The sequence below is a fragment of the Coturnix japonica genome, chromosome Z, assembly GCF_054131305.1.
Source record: "Coturnix japonica strain WE chromosome Z, WE-NBRP24, whole genome shotgun sequence".
NCBI lineage: Eukaryota > Metazoa > Chordata > Aves > Galliformes > Phasianidae > Coturnix > Coturnix japonica.
Genome location: NC_140702.1, coordinates 18,608,651 through 18,628,113, shown reverse-complemented (window position 1 = coordinate 18,628,113; position 19,463 = coordinate 18,608,651). Strand labels below are relative to the sequence as shown.

Below are 19,463 nucleotides of genomic sequence, written 5' to 3'. Positions count from 1 at the left end.
ATAGGGTGCAGGAGCTTACTGGCATAATGTTAGCACTGACGCACCCCAGCTAGCTAGCAAGTTGGATAGTTAGTTAATTAGTTAGCTAGTTGGTTAATTCATTGCTCACCCACCAGTCTTTAAAACCAGGCTGGGCAGAGGCCATTTGGTTGAAATCGAAATGGTTTCAAAGTAAAAGAGGGGATATTTAGATAGGATAGGTAAGGAAGGTAAGGAAGAAGTTTTTACAGTGAGGGTGGAGAGGCACTGGAACAGTTTTCCTAGAGGTGATGGATGCTTCATCCCTGGAGACACTCAAGGTCAGGCTGGAGGGGGTTGTGAGCAACCTAATCGAGCTATAGGTGTCCCTGTTCATGGTATAGGAGTTGGTCCTTTAGGGCCCCCTTCCAACTCAAATGGTTGTATTATGCTATGAAAAATGACAGAAAAAGTGATCAGGAGGTCGCAACACAAACAGCCCATAAGCTTGTTAGAGCAGCCCAGAGGAAGAGAGGTGGCTCTGGCTTGTTGCAAGGCAGCCTCCAAGACAGCCTGGAACAGCCAGAGCAGGAGCCTTTGCCATTTATCCTCAACAAGAAAATCTGATTGGCTTCATGTCACTTTTCTTTCCAGGTCCTGCACCCCAACCAGGGGGTCACGTAAATGCCAGGTGCTGATAAGCAGAGATGTTGGTCAAGCTCATGTGTGAGACTGTCCTGTATTTTTCTCTTGTCCATTGCGTTATTCACTAAGTGCAAAAAATAATAATAATAAAAGGAAGGTCACTAGGACTTGAGGGTAAATGAAATTATTCTCCTGCATTCCTTCGCAATCAAAGTTCAGAAAACTGTTTGAATTAAAATAACTTCAGTTTTCTTTTGCAAGGCTGACAAAGATATTATATTTAATTCCCCACTCCCTGAACACAAATAAATCCCAGAAGGGCTCCACAATCTCAAGGGATCTCCCCCTTAACTGTGAAAGTGTCTGCTGGTCAGAAGAGGGAGAAGATGCACACACTGAAGCATGCTGTGTCGGGTACTGAAAGTAACAGAGAAAGTGTGTTACAGTTAGTATAGGTCCAATAACTCATACCTCACAGCAGAGAGCAGTATTGAATTGTGTAGGTCAGATGTTTGTAACCATCAGTTGTGTAGGTGTCGCAATTTAGCTATTAAGCCAAAGGAACATCGGTGCATGGGTGGAAATTTCATTGTGACTCAAGTAAAAGTGTAACTGACAAATATTTTAGTTCCTTGAGCAGTGTCCTGTTTTGGCTTTTCCTTGGATCAGAACACATTTTCTTTCTTGCTGCTCATCGCTGTAGTTAGCAAGTATATGAGCTTCTGCTGTTACTGCAAAAAAATCCTTTTGCCCTTGTCCATATAAACAGGCCTGCAGAGAGACAGGCCATTGAAGCTTGTTATAGCACAGCAGGTGTGGGATAAAGCACCCTTACTCTTAAAAGACACGAAACAACAGAGATGTCTGCAAGGACAAGAACTGAGTTCTAAACAGGACTGGGGTAGTGCTGTGCACATCAATGCAGGATGTGCTCAACTGTGGTTTGCAACATGAGCATAAAGCCGGAATTTCACTCATTTTGGGACAGTATTTTGCATCAATTGGCACAATACCTATATCACTTAATCAAAGATGCTTCAATTAAAGTTTCTTTGCTCTTTAAATTTAACCAAAATCTATTCCTTTTGATTCAGCAAGGACTAAAAAAGCATTGATGCTCACAAGCTTCCCACGAGCATACAGTGTAGAAAATAAATTGGTATTTATCTCTAAAATACAGGTGAAAAGGAGAATGGTGCCAGTGCAAGCCATCAGTGGAAACTCACTCAAGGGGCAAGAAAAGCCATGGGAAGGGGGAGGACCAGAACACAAATCCTGTGGGGGCTTGCCTAAGAGAAACACAAGCAATACCTAGCATTTGTCAGGCAACCCCTTTCAGCCTTAGCGGTCCATGTCCCAGCAGGCATCTGTCAGCATCCAGCTTACACCCTTCCCTTGCATCTGGTTTTCCACTGGAAGGACACAGACTTAGGAGATGCTGCAGGATCTCAAGTAATTTTAACATGAGGTTTAAAGAATAGTTGGAATGCTTGCACTGAAGTATTCTGCTGCCTTGTTTATTTTTGCTTGCTCTCACGTGACATCAGGGAAGTTCTCCAAAATGGGCTTGCCATGGAACAGTGGTGAGGAAGATTCTGGGGAGTGAAAAGCCTATGAAAAGCCTCATGGAGGACAGGGTGGTAAGTCCTGCATGGCTGCGGAGCAGAAGCATGCTGCCCCAAGTCGAGTGACTGAGCAAGGCTTGCTTGTGTTCCCAGCAGTTTTTTGGTAATAACAACTTATGTTCTGCCAGTACATGGATAGCCAGATAGCTGGGGCTAATCTCTCAGTAGGTGCCTGTGTTGTAGCCTTGTTATAAAGCCTCATTTCACAGAGCCACAGAAAAGCTGAGGTTGGCAGGAACCTCCAGATCCACATAGTCCATCCCCTGCTCCAGCAGAGACACCCCAAGGCCAGGCCCACATCTAGGCAGCTTGTGGAGATCTTCAGGAGGAGACCCAACAGCCTCTGGGGGTCCCTGTGCCAGAGCTCCATGACCTACACAGCGCAGAAGCGCTGCCCCATCATCAGATGGAACCTCCTGTTTTCCAGGTTGTTCACAGTGCCTCTGGTCCAGGCACTGGGCACCACTGAAAAAATCCCTGGATCCATCCTCTGTGCATCCTTCCTTCAGGGATTTATGGACACCGATGAGATCCCCGAGCCTCAGCCCAGCTCTCAGCCTCTGAGAGGCTGCTACAGGCCCCCACAGTGTCTTGGTCATCCAGTGTTGGACTCTCTGCAGTATGTCTAAGTTTCCCATATACTGGGAAGCCAAGAACAGGACAGGACTCTACACTGAACAGAGGGCAAGGACCAGCTGCCTCACTGCACAGGCAGTACTTTGCGTAATGGCAGACCAGATGCTGTCAACATTCTTAGCAGTCAGGGCAAATGCTGGTTCACATTCAACTTACTGCATCCATCAGCATCCCAAGGCTTTCCCTGCAGAGCTTCCTGGGGTTGTTCCTCCCCATGGGCAAGACTTTGCACTCAGCCTCTAAGACAAGAGGCCACCTACAGACACAGAGTTAAACCAGAATATCAATACTTACCATATTTTCATTATTTTTTTCTGGCATTCTCAACACTTTCTTATCACGCAGTGCAGCCACATGGCCTTTTTATTTGGATACAGAATGGCAAAACCATCAGTAAATAAATGTGTTTGGTCTCTGCCAGTTGCACCATCTCCTACAGCAGAACATGCTTTGCAACACACAAGCACTGGCAGACAAAATTTCGTTCAGTGTTTTGACACCTTTATTTCTTATTAAGTATACAAAATGTTTTTGTGTGAAAGGCTTACTGCAGTCATTTTCTCAGACATAATGATCCCCTCACAGCAAAGAGCTTGCAATATATACATATATATATATATATATACACACATATATATATGTATGTACACTTTTATGCTCTTCAATCAAAAGAAACAAAGCAGAAGTAAAGTTGGAATTAGAAAGCAAATAAAGAAAGATCATTTTATATGAGCAGGAAATGCCTGGTCAGTTCAAGTGGGTTTTGTTTTGTCAGAAGGAGAAATTAAAAGCTGTCTGCAGCTTCAATGGGAAATTAAGCCTTAACCTTTCTATTTACTAAGGCCTGTGAGGAAATGTGGCATAGAATTTTTTAAGCAAACCAGAATATATGTACAAAGCAGGTGCACACCAACCAAAGCACGACGCAGAAGAGCTGTGATGAGCATCTTGCTGTTAAGGCAGGGGTATGGAACAGGATGGTATGTAAAAACACATACCTGCATACAAATACATACGTGCTAGTCATTTATACATATGTGTGCACGTGTTCCTCTAAGGACAAAATGCTTCAGCATTCTCATTACTGTTAGCCTATTTGAACAGAAAACACAACCAGTATCTAACAGGCCCAAGTTACTGTTACTCTGAGTTTAAGGTAATAAATAGATGTAGAGAAATGGTCTGAACAAAGTAGTAACCACTAAATAAATGAGCCAAAGTGCCAAGTATACTCAAGGAGAGAAGAGAAATACATAAACACAAAGCCAGGAAATATCTGTCTTGCAACAGCTCAGGAGAAAAGCATCTCAGAACAATCCAACACCAAATGGCAGCTGGTACTGAAAAGTATTTTTGTAGTTGTTGTTTTTTGCTGAAAACTTTATGTCATAAAGGTGGAACCTTGGAACAGAAAGATCAAGTGAAGGCTTCCAGTGCTGTAAGAGCAACATTCTGCTCTGCTCTTGGCATCCAGGAAGATTCAGCACCCTTTAGAAAAGGAATCCCCAATAAAGTTTTCTATTGGACATTCATTATCCTACTACAAAGACAGAACGTAATATACACATGGCAACACGTAGACCAGATTTCAGATGTGGTAAAGAAATGCACATTCCTTCTCAGTCACATGGCATCCAGCTATAACAATGCCAATGCAGAAGTCCCCAGATCCCAGTCTCTAGTAGAAAACTAAAAGTCATTTGCTTTTTCCTTTACCATTCACTGATAATCCTTGCATGAAGAGCAATGACTTCTTTACCTAAGGCAGCTTATAGAGAGGGCGTCTGAAGACAACCCAGGGGAGAACTGACCCCTTCAGGTTGTGATGCAATTAGTGACTGCTACAAGTGCGCTGTTTACTGCTCTAATTTACCTAGCACCAGCTTTCAGCTGCTGGTTCATGGCCTGTCTTGCTCTTTTGCCCTCCCTTACGCAGTTTTTATTCTGCCTTTGAGTATTTTAGCCTATGACTTCTGACACTGAAAGTTCTCACCTTTCTTGATGAAGATTTTTCTTGTCCTGAAGTGCACAGCAGCACCTGTGTGCTTTTCATAGGCAGATCAAAATGTCTATTTTCTACTGCATCCTTCTGGCTGAGCTGATAGCAGAAAGATGGTAGGGGTGCAACAGAATGGGCTTAGACAAGGAAGAGAAATGGATTTCAGGACCAAAACTTGCAGTTAAATCCTTCTACCAACATAACCCAAATGAATGGGAAGCAACAGGGCAGCCATGCTCATTAAAGAGCAGGTACGTGTATCAAAACAACAACCTGTTTGCTTTTAATTACTTTAAACATAAATCACACTAGCTCTACACTCACTGAAAAAGCACACTCAATTCTAACCGGTGGAAAGAAATGCTACTTACTTATTTATCCAGGTCACAGAAATAAGCCTGTCAGGTTCATCACTCAGAAGGAAGGATGCTGTGTTCTCCTTTCAGCTTTCAAGAGCAACAGAATTGACCTGCGGCCCCATATGCCATGAACAAAGCAGCCTTGCCCCTAGACCCATTAAAACTACACCATGGGAAAAGTAAAATGTTGGTCCTCAGCAAACAGAGTTCCAGAGATGTCTTTGAGCACTCAGGTCTTACAAGCAGCATGAAATATTGCAGAGCTCTTCCAGAGCCAGGATGATGAATTACTTCCTACTAACATGAAATAGCCCATACATTAGGTTTGGGAGAGGAAATGGCCCTTTGCATCCCCTACGAAGGTGAGAGAAGGAACATTGCTCCACAAAAGCCATCTCCTTGCCTCCGCTGAGTTCCAGCTGCTGTTCTTCACACAACAGTCTGGCAGGTATTGTAACTTCTTTGCAAACTCTTTGTGATCTAACTCGGAGCAGAGCATGCACAACTCTTGTTCTCTTGAAGGACAGATCGTCCAGGAAGCTGCTTGGTAGTCTATGCCCCACAGTGCTACAGCACTTATCTTACCCGTAGTGCACACAGGTAAGATGCTGTGGAGTTAACAGCCTATATTACCCATTTGGGCTCCAGCCAAAGGCATTTTGAAGGTTAAACACAACAGACTTCATAAGGCACAGACACCTCGCCTAGAGTAAACCTTGCGAACCATCTACGCTGCTTTGGTGCTCACTGATAACTACAAGCAGCACATGAGAATCAATGCATTATGTGAACTGGAATTACAGACTATAAAAACAATTAAGAGTTTATACATGTCAGACAAAACATCTATTCTGCTGCAGCTCCAGGGATTGAAACTGATGCTTCAGGCTGTATGGAGATACCAAATTGCTAAGAATGCCATTCTTAGTTTGCACAAATAAAACCAAATTAAACATACACACAAATCCCACCACAGCTCATTACATTCCTCCTAACCTTGATTTTAACTCAGCCTGCTCTCTGCAGTGTGTTGCTCTTTTCCAGGAGGAGGTCTCATAGCTCAGACAACCTGTGTATTTTCAAGCGTGTACTCCCCACCTCCAACCCAATTCCAGTTTTTCCAGTTACACTCCTTTCCAAAGTTGCTGTCATTATGACTTTGGGAAGCTTTCATGCTCAGTCTGCACAATGCATTTTGTTTCTTGCAGAATATAACAAATTGTCCTTGCTCAAAATCTGTCCTTGGGACCATGGGCCATTGCTGGGTAGCAACACTTCCCATTATAGTTTCTTTGTGGGTTTTTTTTGGTACAACTTTGCTAGCAGATCAGAGGAGACCCATCTCCTCAAGGATGTTTTGCTGCTGAAGAACAACCACCTGAGCAGATGGGAATCATTCATTCAGTGCGTGGCAATGTGTGCGTGAATGGAGCAAAAATTTGTGCATAACCAAGTTCAATATTCCAAAAATATTTTCAAAAACCCATCAGGGTTGCAAAACACCACTTCAGACCTAATGCTTCTCAGTGTTATGATCACGACACAATTAGTTCTTCATGGGTAAAAAGCAACTCAGCTCACATGATTATGGCAGTCTGCATTTATGCAGGTGGGGGAAAATTATTCTGCTGCACCCCAAGCAATGAGGAGAGAAACAATATACTAAAGTATTCCTTAAGAGGGTAATTTAGGCCAGTAGAGAAACAGGTAAGTTTGGTTACCATACTTGGCAAGTCTAGAGATGTACAAAACAACAAGTGGGATGTACAAAATAGGAAAAAAACCCACACTGATAGACAATAAACATTTATTGATCTTTGGCTTCAGTAATTGACCTATTTTGGATATGGGAAATACTATATAAAATAATGTAAGCTTTTTTAAACCTAGAGTAAGTACTGAGAAACAATTTATCCTTCTACAGTGCACAAATGCAAAGACATGCAGAGTACATGTAGGGATGCTAAATACTGTGTTAGCATAACTGTAGTAGACACTGAATGTCTCACACTGACCAATGCTTTACAAAGGCGAGTTGATGGGGCACTCAATACACAGCAGATATCACAGTTTCTTCTTATTTGCTGTGGTATTACCACTAGTAACTAATAAACACAAATTTAATGACGTGTGCATTATAAAAACAAATATAAATTATAGCATTTCACCAGAATTACTATAGGAATAATAAAGCATGATCTTGCTTCAACTCACAGCATTTATTGATGTTAATGGTTTTAGGTTTCTAGACAACAAACCATCTTTTACTACTTTTACATGAAAAGAAATCTGCCTGGTATACGCTAACACTTACAAACAAGACAAAACCAGCTTCTTAACGCTCTGCAGTAAAATAACAAGCAACAATCTCTTACACACAGTGTAAGGAAATGTTTAGCATGCTTACTGGAGCGAGTGTTCCCCTACAGTGTTCTACATACAGCACAGGTTACTAAAGCCACTTCTCAGAGCTAAAAGCTCAAAATGGTTTTATAAGGCTTCCTTGGAGGAAGGCTTCCTTTGGTAGATTTAAACCTATAACAACATTTCAGCTTACAAGCACTTCATGTTTAGAGATAATTTACTCAAAGGCAGGCTTCTCAGTGTTCTTCCCCCATCCCCCTGCCCAAGCTCCCCAGTCAGACCAGATGATTTACCACTGCTCACCATTTTCACAGGCAAGGAAGTAGCTGACAGCTACAGATGAGTTTGCTATTCAGTTACTCTAAAAGCATTCTAAAAATTGGCCCATATAACTGGAGCCTCCTCTTTCCTCAGTCCCAGTCACATCACAATCCACCTCTGTTGTAGCCCAAAACCATACAGACGTGGTGAAATTCAGGGTGGTCTTTCTGTTCTCAAGCAGAGCTACTTACCCAAGTCAAAGCTAACTGCAGAAGTAGGGCATGAGCAGTACCAAGGGTGCCACTACAAAACTTTACTAAAGTCAACTGTTTCCAAGTTGTGCCAGTTCTTTCCTTGAATCACAGAAAAGCAAGAAAACTGAATGTGCATATGTGGGTTGTCACATTATATCACCAAAGTAACAAAAATGGAAAAGATTTCTTCAAAATCTTATTTGCCTCCAGTGCATAATGACCTGTAAATATACAGACATTCTATATACCAAAAGCTGTATGGAAAGAATTTATTTTATCATATCCCCTTTTTTTAGGACTAGCAGTCCATGCATTTCTTTCCAAAGACTGACCTGTTATTTAGCACAATGACCGCAAAGATACATGCAAGAAGTTTAATGCATGTCTTCTACAGACCTCACCCATGTTTAGGCACTTTAGTCTACGGTGCACGAAAAGAATATGACATTTCTTTAGATTGTTTATTATTTGTATTAATTGCACCTAAGTATTATCCCCACTGACTTTAAGAGAAAAAATAAAGTGCCAACAATCCACCAAATACAAAATCTCCTCAGCTTTTCCAATTTGCATTGCACCCTCCTGCTTCTATATCCTGATGAACTCCAAAAGCACACAGGAAATGAGAACTTGTTTTTTAAACAGCAGGCAATGCAACACTGGTCAGAAGAGGTCTATATAACGCAACATCCATTTCATAACACCTTCACTATGAGGCATGCTAATCATAATACTTTGTAAAGCTCTAACTATGGTTTAGAAGTAATCTAGCAGTAATAGGAAACTAAAATTTGCATTAAAAATACAAGAGTCTTTTCCACTTGGCAAATTCTGAAATGGTGGATGGGGAGACCCTCTATTCTCAGATTTGTTCAGTATCATACAGTACTATGTGCTTTTCACTTAAAAAAAACAGGAAAATACTCTTTAAGACAAAACAGAAACACAATTTATGCATGAACCCAGCAACAGAGACGCTGAAGTCAAATATTTACAACCTGGAGGGTGTTTCCTGTGTAATTTGTAACAAGTCTATCTTATAGGAATTTTTAGGCTTAAATCATTTAATAGTATGTTTACATTAGTATTCAGTCACATAAATACAACAGTTGTAACATTACACAAAGTGCCCTAGCATTGCTTATACAGACTTCTTTTTTCCCCATGTGGATTTTTTCTAGGAAACCGCATGGACTAACAACACATAAGAACGATAATGGTGGGACAAGAGAATGATTGAAGACATCCAAAACAAAAGACTGTTGGCACATCGTGACACAGGTATGAACTGCAGTTACACAGTAAGTTTTTTTTTTCTTGTTTTTAATCTAAAATACAATTAATTCTGGAAAATTAGGGCATAGAAGGGAAGCAAAGTTCCCTTTGTGAACAGACAAAATGAAGAGAAGAAAAGAGAAAAAAAGTTGACTTTACGAAGATATATTAAGACAAGCTTTAAAAAATATTTAGCACATCACTAAAATAAAAACTACTAAGGAGTTTATAAAAAGCTACTTCTAAAATCTACATTTTGTTTGCCTGTGCTTTTGTGTCTGCTTGTTTTAATAGCAGAGTCATAAGGACACAATGCTACTGAATACTGCAAATCCAAACCTCCTCCTTTAGTCTTGATTGATGTTTTGACAGCAGGTGAAAATAGTTTGATATTTACAGGTGGATTACAGAAACCAATATAAAACTGCACACTTGCTAGCACTCCAGTCTGGAAATCAAGTTTTAAAAAAAATGTTGAGTGTAGAAGTATTTTACTTCTAGCTGCAGGCACTGATATTAATAAAGAATTAAAACATGACTGATGGTAACAGGATTAAAAAATAATTTCCATTAAAAATGCCACAAAAATCAAAGTTATAAAAATACATGTACACTGGCATGAAGCGTCCAGTGTAGCGTTAACTCTCCTGGCAGTCCACAGCGAGAGACTTGAAAACGTTAAGTGCAGCATATACAGATTTCAGTAAAAGCAGCCTTGGAATAATATCTTGGCGTCACGATCTCTCTCCCACAGAGCAGAAATCCTTTCAGACTATTAGTGGGAGCGAAGGTTAGATACACCACCAATACAGGACTTGCACTACCCGCACCATAAAGCATAGCAGTCCCTTCTACAGAAAAACTTGCACAAAAATCACTCTGCAGTAGACTGCCAGCCTGGCTGTCTTAACTAGATCAGGCATTTGGTACGTGTTGCCTACATGCTCTTTAGAACAACTACCAGACTGCTCTTATCATCTGGGATTTAAGACTTGGAATGCAGATGCTGAAAATAACAGTCTTACTTAGTCATTATGATAAGCATTTACCACCACTATATGATTTATGATCCTAGGGACCTGCTATTGACTTCCCCTATTAGAACTTGCTTAGCCACAGTGCAAAGACTTTTCCACGAGAAAACCCCATTTTGTGTGGCCTGGTTTTCATTCAAGATTGTCTATTTGTACTATGAACTTAATTCTTCAGTCAGAACATTCTACTTACTTGCTAGGGATAACAATAACTGTAGGGTGAATTTCTGTGGCACAGATTGAGTCATATGCCAAAACAATGTGTAACATTTCAAATCTACTCAAAATCTTTTTTTTTTTTTTTTTTGGGGGGGGGGGGGGGGAGGGGGCGGGGGGTGGGGGGAAGGAAATGGGGGAGAAACAACTCAAGGCAATGTCCAAAACAATCCTTTGAGAATAAAAGCACACATAGTATTTTACCTTGTACAGCCTTCAAAAAGACTTACACGGTTTCACATTAGATATTCTTACATTTTCTACTCAATCCAAGACCTCTATTAGAATTTAGCTGTACTTCAGTACAGCATAATAATTTTAATCACTCCTTTCAAGTTAGTTGAAAACTGTAACAACTACCTATCTGTACATTAAAGTTATGCTACCTACTTGCATAGCTGATGTATCTTGACGGCATCTTTTGTAGTATGACTTTACAGTTCAGGTAAGAACACATCTCTATCCACTTATCTTCCAGTATTTGTGGGTAGCAAGAAGATGAAGAACAATTGCCATAAAAATGTGTTTTCTAAAGCATGTCCTTCTGTACAAGGATCTTCTCCTGTACTGATTTAATACTTATTTCTCGTGTTTGCTTCTCGTGCAAGAGAAGACAGGAAGAGAAAAAAACTGCCAGAGTTCCTTCAACACCTGGAAAATCCCAGAGTCTCTCAGATTATCACTGAAGGTCAAGCGCTGCCTGAGAATACTGCCTGCAAAGTGGAAAAGCAGGCTTGTTACAGTCCCACCTCCTCTTTCTACTCAACTTCTCTAGCCCAGGTGTTACATTTGGACTATCCTGAATCTTGCTGGAAGACATGGATTTAGTATTATTCTAACTTTGTCTAAAGGGACAATTGCAATAGAAAAAGAGTTTTAGTCTCTGTTCACATTCCAGCTGGACTTTGGTGTCACTTGAATTATTCACAAGAACGAATCCTGCAATGATCAATTAATTCCAAGCCATAACAAAACAAAAATCAAAATACAAATATTAACTAATCCAGCCAGGTCTGTTCTTCATAGTTAATGTAAGGAAAAAGTTGTGGACAGAAGAAAAAAAGAAAAAATTCCAGGCCAACAACTCACATTACCAGAGTGATAATGGTAGATCTGGACTTCATCAAAGGCATCTTTCCTTCTGAACCCTCTCAAAAATGAAGTAGGTAGTGAAGAAAAAAACAAGAATACTAAATAAAAACTACAAGCTATTCAGTCTTGTTTTACCTGTTTTTTCATTTCTGCAAAGCTGCTTTTTCCTCACAAAGTGCCAATAAAGCTCTCTGGGGATGGTGGTGTAGGGGGGAAGCATTTGCCAGCTGCTGTTTTAAAAGGACATCCTGAACAAGTGAGCAGATACTACTTAGTTTACATAATACACATGGAAGTCAGAACTATCAAGGCTGATATTTTATTCTAAAAGTCACTTCTGAGCATATCATATCAGGCAGTTATAAAATGTGTTGCTCGCAACCACAGCAATTTACTTCCTCCCATTTCACCATCACCTAAGAGTTCGAAGATGTTTATTGCTATATTATAGTTTTTAGTAAGCCTCATGTAAGGATTAAATGAAACCAAAGAAAACCGCCTCCTATTCAGATCAAACTGCTGACCAGAGGGTCATCCTCCCCACTCCATGGAACAACAGAATAGCAACAACCAGAAGCACTGATCTTAATGCTAGCATCATACAGTGCATATTTCACTGTGAACAGTATGGTATCTGAGACATAAGACAGTGTGATTCCTCATCAAAAGCTCTGCAAAGCTGAGCTACACATAATCCTTTCCTGAAGTCAGTATTATGTAACCATCCTTCAATTTCTACCTGTGGGCTTTCAAGAATACATGCTATGCCAAAGGAAACAGTTACTTAGCATTATTTTGAAGTCGTCTTCAGTATCTGAAGCTTACTCCTGTCCTTCAACTGCAACAATCTCATGCAGTGAGCTTTTTGGGTCAAGTTTACAATCAGAATCAATTTGCAGTTCATTGTTTTAGCATTTTCATGACTGAAACATTAAAGGTGGATACTACCTATGACTTAGAAGCTTGCATTATTCTTATACTAATGAAATATCTTGAATTAACAGAAACTGGATCCAGTATTACTGGACCTGTTATAATTTCTCATTCTATTCATCTAAATACAAATCCCAGGAATATTTCAAGACCTGAGTCTATGAATTAAATTACTGTAGTTCAATTTACACAGATGAATCTTTGTCCTTGTTAGTCAGGGAAAGCTGGTGTGAAAAAAAAAAAAAACAACAACAAAAAAACAGACAAAGCTTACAGCACCAGTAGCACTGACGTATTACACTGCAATGAAAGCAGTCAAATCATGCAAGGTGTTCTCAAGACATCCCAGACACATGCAGTAGGTACTAGCTGGTGTACATTGATCTTCTTCTAGTATTACTAAATGCTTAAAAGGTATTTGACAAAGCAAGACAGTTTGTCACCAGTGTAAACTCTGAATTTTCTGCATTCACTGGCAGTTTGTTTTCCCATGTGGTAAGTTTGCAACACATTTAATATTTGTTAAGCTCTTTCATTTAGAAATGCTGGTTATATGCTAAAGTGGCACACAAAGTCATGAGGAAAAAAAAAAAAAAGAACAATAACATAAAAATAGCCAATATTAGTCAAAGAAGCACTGAACTCTGCAGTGTAATATTAACTTTTCTTTTAAAAAAAGCTACTGCATATGAATAGTTACTCCTGTTATCCCATCACGCAAAATATCCAAAGCTTCATCACTCGTTGTTTCTCAATGGCTTGATATGTGGGCTCTATCCCTCCAGTTAAGGAAAAGTTGTGAAGTTAAAGCCTGTTCCTCCTTACAGCAACTCTTTCACTACACAGAAAGTTTATTCTTGAAGCCAAGAGATACTAGTTGTTACTGCATGGCCAAGCTAACAGAAATTAGACTGGTTAAAGGAAATGATCTGACAGAGCGGAAACTTCAAGACTAAGAGATGAAGCAGATCTCTTCTTGCAGAACAGCCTAAGTTCTTTAGTATAGCTAAGTACCTTTGTAGAGGCACCAAAAACAAATAGCCCTTTCAACTGAACTTTCAAAAAAATTTAATTTTCATTTCAAATGGGTTCTTGAAATTACTAGATACATATATATCCCTCTCCCATGGCCCTGTAATATACATTCAGTAATTTAAAATAAAGATTCCATATTTTATAACTTCATATATATTATATATTTCATATATAATATATATATGTACATCACAGATACATACACTCTCAGTCAGCAGGATTAAATTGTATTGTTTTGAAATGTTTGATTGGCATCACTAGTCTAATTATATTATTCTGTGAATTCAATGGAATTTATCTATCATCTAAAAAGAAAAACTTTAAAAGATCCGAATGAAATCTGTGGATCAAAATTAGCACCAATACAGATGGCCATTACTTCAAAATGACTTAGGGACTGAAATTATATATATATATATATATATATAGTTGTTCTTTGTTGTTTTTTTTTTAATTTTTTTTTTTTTTTAATAACTCCCCTTTCACTGTGCAAGCATTCCTGCATAATATTTAGGCAGCAATACCTGCCAGGTCCATACACTTCTCTCATGTTAAACTGAAATTTTATACAACTTTCCTTACTGTAATATACAGCATTGCTTTTGTCCTGTTGGATTATTTCATTTTTCATGGTGAAAAGTGATCAAAAATTATCCAACAGAACTTTTTAAAATCCCCTTTTTCTGTCCATTGTATGGCTCAGTTTCAATATTTTACTCAACAGGTAGCCGCCATCAGCATGACCAGTACCTACTCCACAGTTCAGTTACTGACTGCTGATTCTTTAAGCGTTGAAGGCGACTTCCTCTTTATGGAAACCAAGATTCTCTGAAGTTGTAACATTTCAACATGCACACCAATGCCTGCCACATAATATCAGTCCCACCACTATAATTGAATTAGTTACCTACCATTTGGGTAACAAAACTAACAAACCCAGTTGTGATTTTAAGCATTTTAAGAATATTCACCCTGAGAACACAGAGGAAGAGTTTAAAAAATATGATATGTTTTCTCTTCATAAATATCTTTCTTCTTCTTTTTTTTCTTCACCTCCTCTTGGGTACCTGGGTTTGTATCTAGATTTTGACTTCAAACTTATCAGTTGATCTGTTCATGCCACAGTCAGGTACTGGTGATAGAAAAGCCCAAAAAGGCTTGTAGAAAAGAGGCAAGCAGCAACCCACCAGGTAAGGAACGACAGGAGTCCCCGAAACAGGAGAGGAGTGAAAATATTCTTTAGGCTTCCCAAAGCCATTGTTATTTGTACTACGGTTACTTTCATCTTTCCATCAGCTGGTAGAGATTCAGAAGAAGCTGAATTGGGAAGCAAACTGTTTTCTACTGGAGTGTTAGAATTCAGTTCAGGGTAGATGCCCCAAGAATAATTACCTGTTGAAATAAAAAAAGTAATAGATTTTTAGGGAATTAAGTTCTCTTCATTCTAAACACTGTATTTTTTATATATTTTTTTAAACACACACACACATTTATAACTTAGTAAATACTATCTATTTTCATCCTCATGGCTTCCTGATAATACTAGCAACCCATCAGGGTAGGATTCATCCTACTTTTTGACATACTAACATCTACATGTGAAACGGTGGCCCTGGGACTTGCCACTACCCAGTAAGATTAACCTCATTAGATATAGATGTCTGCTTCAGGATGAGATGAATTGCAGCCTAATGAAGCCTCTCTCTCTGCAGACATTTTGCAAAAAGAATGCCATTATTGCATGGCAGACTGTGAAAGACATCCCTCATCAGGAAGGAAAAAAAAACAGTGATATCATGTCTCCTGTAAGTGAAATGAACCTTCTATCTCAATTTCTTTTCAATAACCCACTGAAAATTGAGGAACTGGGAAAAAAAAAAAATCAAATAGTAGATAAAGATTGTATCAACACTGCTCTATACAGCCCATTTAAAATACTTCAAATATACAGATATTTAAATAGAAATAAAAAGCTTCACTTGTTGTACAATTTCTCAGAAATAAAGCAATCAAATTAGCATATCACTGTCAGATGTCATAAGCAGCAAGGTAAGAATATAACTTACAAATTGTACATCAGTATGTTATAAATGACAGGAAACAACAACATATTTCTGTATTACAAGTACTCATAAATTCTAATTCTCTATAGCAACTTGAAAACATAGACGTCCTGTACAGAACAGATTTGTCCATCAAGTTTTGCCTACCTAGTGTTTTCAAAAGCAGAGTTGTGTGAAGGAGCATTACCAATGGTGCAACATATTGCAGTGCAATTACGCAAAGGTAATAGAATACTCGAGCCACCTGGGAAGAAAGAAGAAAGTCACTGATGAGTTCAGAGCAAACCTGCATGACCATGCAATTCATTAAAAACAACACACACACACAAATACATCTTTAAAAGTTTTCCAGCGTGCTTCAGTGTATAACCCACTGTCTCCAAAATAACTAGTGAAGAAAAACCCTAGCTAATAAGCTCACCAAAGCACTTGGAATTCTAAGAGGAAGCTTTGGAAGGAAATAAAGCATTGGCCCTTTTACAAAAATTGGAAAAATTCTGCTTATGAACATTGCATACTATTGTTCAAAGATTCCAATACACTAACAAAAAATTAGTTTTGATTGTAAGTATCCTGTTATTTACAAAATAAATTCAACTACACAAACAAAACAGTCAAAATCCCAAGTTTCATCAAAAGTAAACAAAAATTTTGTTAAAAAGCATGACATGTCTAGTACTCCCCAACGTAAAATGCCAGTTTTAAAAACAATGACAAGAGGATTTTTCATTAGCAGGCAATCAATGACAAAGCACTTAGAAGGTCTTTATTTCATATATACATTATTACTTTTTGAAACCTACTCAGATTTATCACTCTCTCCTCCCCATAATCTATTCCATCTTTCTCAAGATTTTTACATTACATATTTCATATAAGCTTTTGACCTAAAAGAATATATCAGATAAAGAGGAGAAAAAGTCATAAAATCAATAGAAAGCAAGCAATGAATTAAAGCTAATCAGATTTCAGAAAAGAACAGAATACAGGGTGGCAAAAAAGATGAAGGCAGACATGACATTTTTGGAAATACCCCTAAAACATCTCAAAGGGCTTTGAGATGAGCAAGCACCAAAAACTAACATGAGAAAAAAAAGTAAAAAGCTCAGAAAGGAAGTATGGAGAATACTGTAAGATATATGATAAAATATGATAAAATGAGCAAATAAGAAAGTAATGGTCATTGCTACAAGGTGTATTAGGAAAGATTTTACTGGCAAGAGTTCCAGAAGAAGAAAAAGCTAACGTGGTGATAAAATAAGATAGAACTGTATTTAGTGGCCACGAGTTTCTTAAGGAGAAGACATGATGGTACTAGATAAACACACTTAGGAAACAGAAAACATTTTTGTTTAACAGATAGGATGAAAGCCTTCAAAACTAAGATTATGCATTTACAACCATCTTTTGACATACAGTTCTGTCATAACCAGTCATTGCTACTTCCATTTCCTAACGTTTACTATGAAGCCAAATGCTATGCACTAAAAATGTGAAAGAACTACAACACAGTTCTCTAGTAACAGTTAGACACCTGGCGGCAAAAAAGACAGAACTATTAGTGAGAGCTACAGCTCTAAGAGAGGAGTCCTCATCCTGTGCCATATTTCAACATTCCCCCTTGAATACACCCCAGATCAGCAAGATCATAAAAAAGCACTATCACACAACACTAAAAATTTAAGTTCAGTTTGCAGGTAACATACGACAGTGTTCTACAGCAAGCTTACAAACTTCTACCTTCTCAGTTTGCACTTTTTCATCAATAAATAAATAAATAAATGATCCATTTTTTCCTATCATTTTTGACAGTAACAAAACGGGCAGTTCTGTTGTAAGGCAGGTGTATTTCAGAGTGGTCTTACAGAACCAAATATATATAACCTACAATCTATCTTACATTTTGACCTAATTTAGAAATCACAGTTCTGATTAGGTAACAGCACTTTGCCCTTCTTTCTGAACTCAAATTCTCCCCAATCCTCACACACTACAACAGTAAACTGCCACAGATCCTTTGCACTCCACAGCTTATATCCATGCAACACAAACAAGAGAAGCAAACCATCTGCCATGGTATTTTTAAAGAACACAACAGGATGTCTACCAACAATGCATGAACAGTTTAAGATAAAGCATTTGCATAATACTGTTGACACCTCTGAGTATTTTGATTTACAGAATTTTTCAGTTAGTGCCATTTCTGTAGAAGAAGGCTTCATTCAGATTTCAGCCCTGGTGCCACAGAAGACACAACAAACTGGAAAAAAAGCAAACTAAAAAGAGCAAGCACTCCAAATTTGTAGCCGCAGTCCCACTGTACTTACCATTTTTTGTAAATCTACTGTGCTTATTCTGCCAGCTTCCTTTTTCATCTGATCCACGCTTTTCTGTGCTAAATTCAGGTAGGCCTGCAAATGGCTGCGCATCATAGCCAATCGTAAAGCACACAGCAGGATTATAATCCACAACCTCATGGTGTCAAATGTATCTTCTGACATTCTGCAGATTAAAAAATAAGAAGTAATGCATCTTCTGTAAAGAAATCTTCAGACATATGATCAGAAATACTTCAGGCATAATCCATGGTTACAAAATTAATGTGCAAATGAGTATTCATTTCCATCTATTTCTCTCTGTACTGTAACTTCTTGAAAGCCCCAAAACAGCATTAAATTCCCTTACTTTAGTACATCAGTGTGCAAACAATAACAGCTCTTGAATGACTAAATTTGAGTACTGTACACAGAACATCACTGACTTTCAGGTCACTCCAGGTTTTTAGATACACACAGTTCTAGATAGCAAATGGGAACCTCAGCTGCCTTATACACCTTGTTACAGCATGACCAACTATCATTTAATGATAAACTCAAAAGTAAAACGGAAGCAAAAAAATCAGTATTTCCAAATTTAATGTAATAGACTAATGATTCCAAAATTATCTTTAAAGCATCTTTTAGATCTACAAGGGCTGCTCTGAAATTCATACCTCCTATTTTACTACGTTGGCTCAAGATGTCAGAGGCAGATATTGGTGACACAGAAGTAGAGGTTGAACCTTCCCACCATACTCTGTTATATTTTGTTGCCATGAGACAGACAGCAACAAAAGGGCAGTTTGCCAAAAATGCACCTGATACAGGAATGCATATGAAGCCAAGATGCGTCACTGAATTCCTCCATGCAAAAAAAAAAATAATGATCCACTGACATTAAGTGACACCTGCTGCATGTTTATGGAGACCAAACAGTGGAGGTAGCATGGTGAGACAGCAGTTAGTATGCTCCAGCAGTGTGACAGCAATGTGAAAGACTAGCCATGTTCCAGACAGTCATGCATACTTTTTATGAGAATGGCATGCCAGCTCCCATTCATCAATGGTTAAAATGTGTAACCCATGGTGGTAACTACACTGGAAAAGACTGTTATGTAGCTGAGCATTTGCTCTCCTAAACAATGTTACTGCCATCTTTTATTTGTTTTTAGTTCCCATGGAAATAAATAGGAGGCATTACTTTCAGAGTGACCTATATATTAAGCAATAAAACTAACAACCAAACATATCAGTTATAAACCTACTGAATTACTATTATTCTGATCTTCCTAGACTAAAAGCAATAACAACAACCATCTACGCTACTGAAAACAGTATTTTATAGTATAGCATCACTTGTGAAAATTCTTCTGTCTTTATGCTTTTACATATTGTA

General features: G+C 38.5%; 1 protein-coding gene across 3 annotated transcripts in view; it reads right to left on the bottom strand.

Annotated features, from left to right (window-relative positions):
- Window positions 1–3,343: 3,343 nt before the first annotated feature.
- TMEM161B (transmembrane protein 161B) overlaps window positions 3,344–19,463 on the bottom strand; it is a 42,004-nt gene continuing 25,884 nt past the window's right edge. For all 3 annotated transcript variants that reach the window (XM_085530406.1, XM_085530407.1, XM_015849741.3), the window contains 3 exons: window positions 18,077–18,251; window positions 15,897–15,993; window positions 3,344–15,078 (listed from right to left, as the gene is read on the bottom strand). In XM_085530406.1, the coding sequence (XP_085386532.1) occupies window positions 14,801–15,078; window positions 15,897–15,993; window positions 18,077–18,251 (550 nt within the window). In that variant the 3' untranslated portion in view covers window positions 3,344–14,800. The remainder of the gene's footprint in view (window positions 15,079–15,896; window positions 15,994–18,076; window positions 18,252–19,463) is intronic.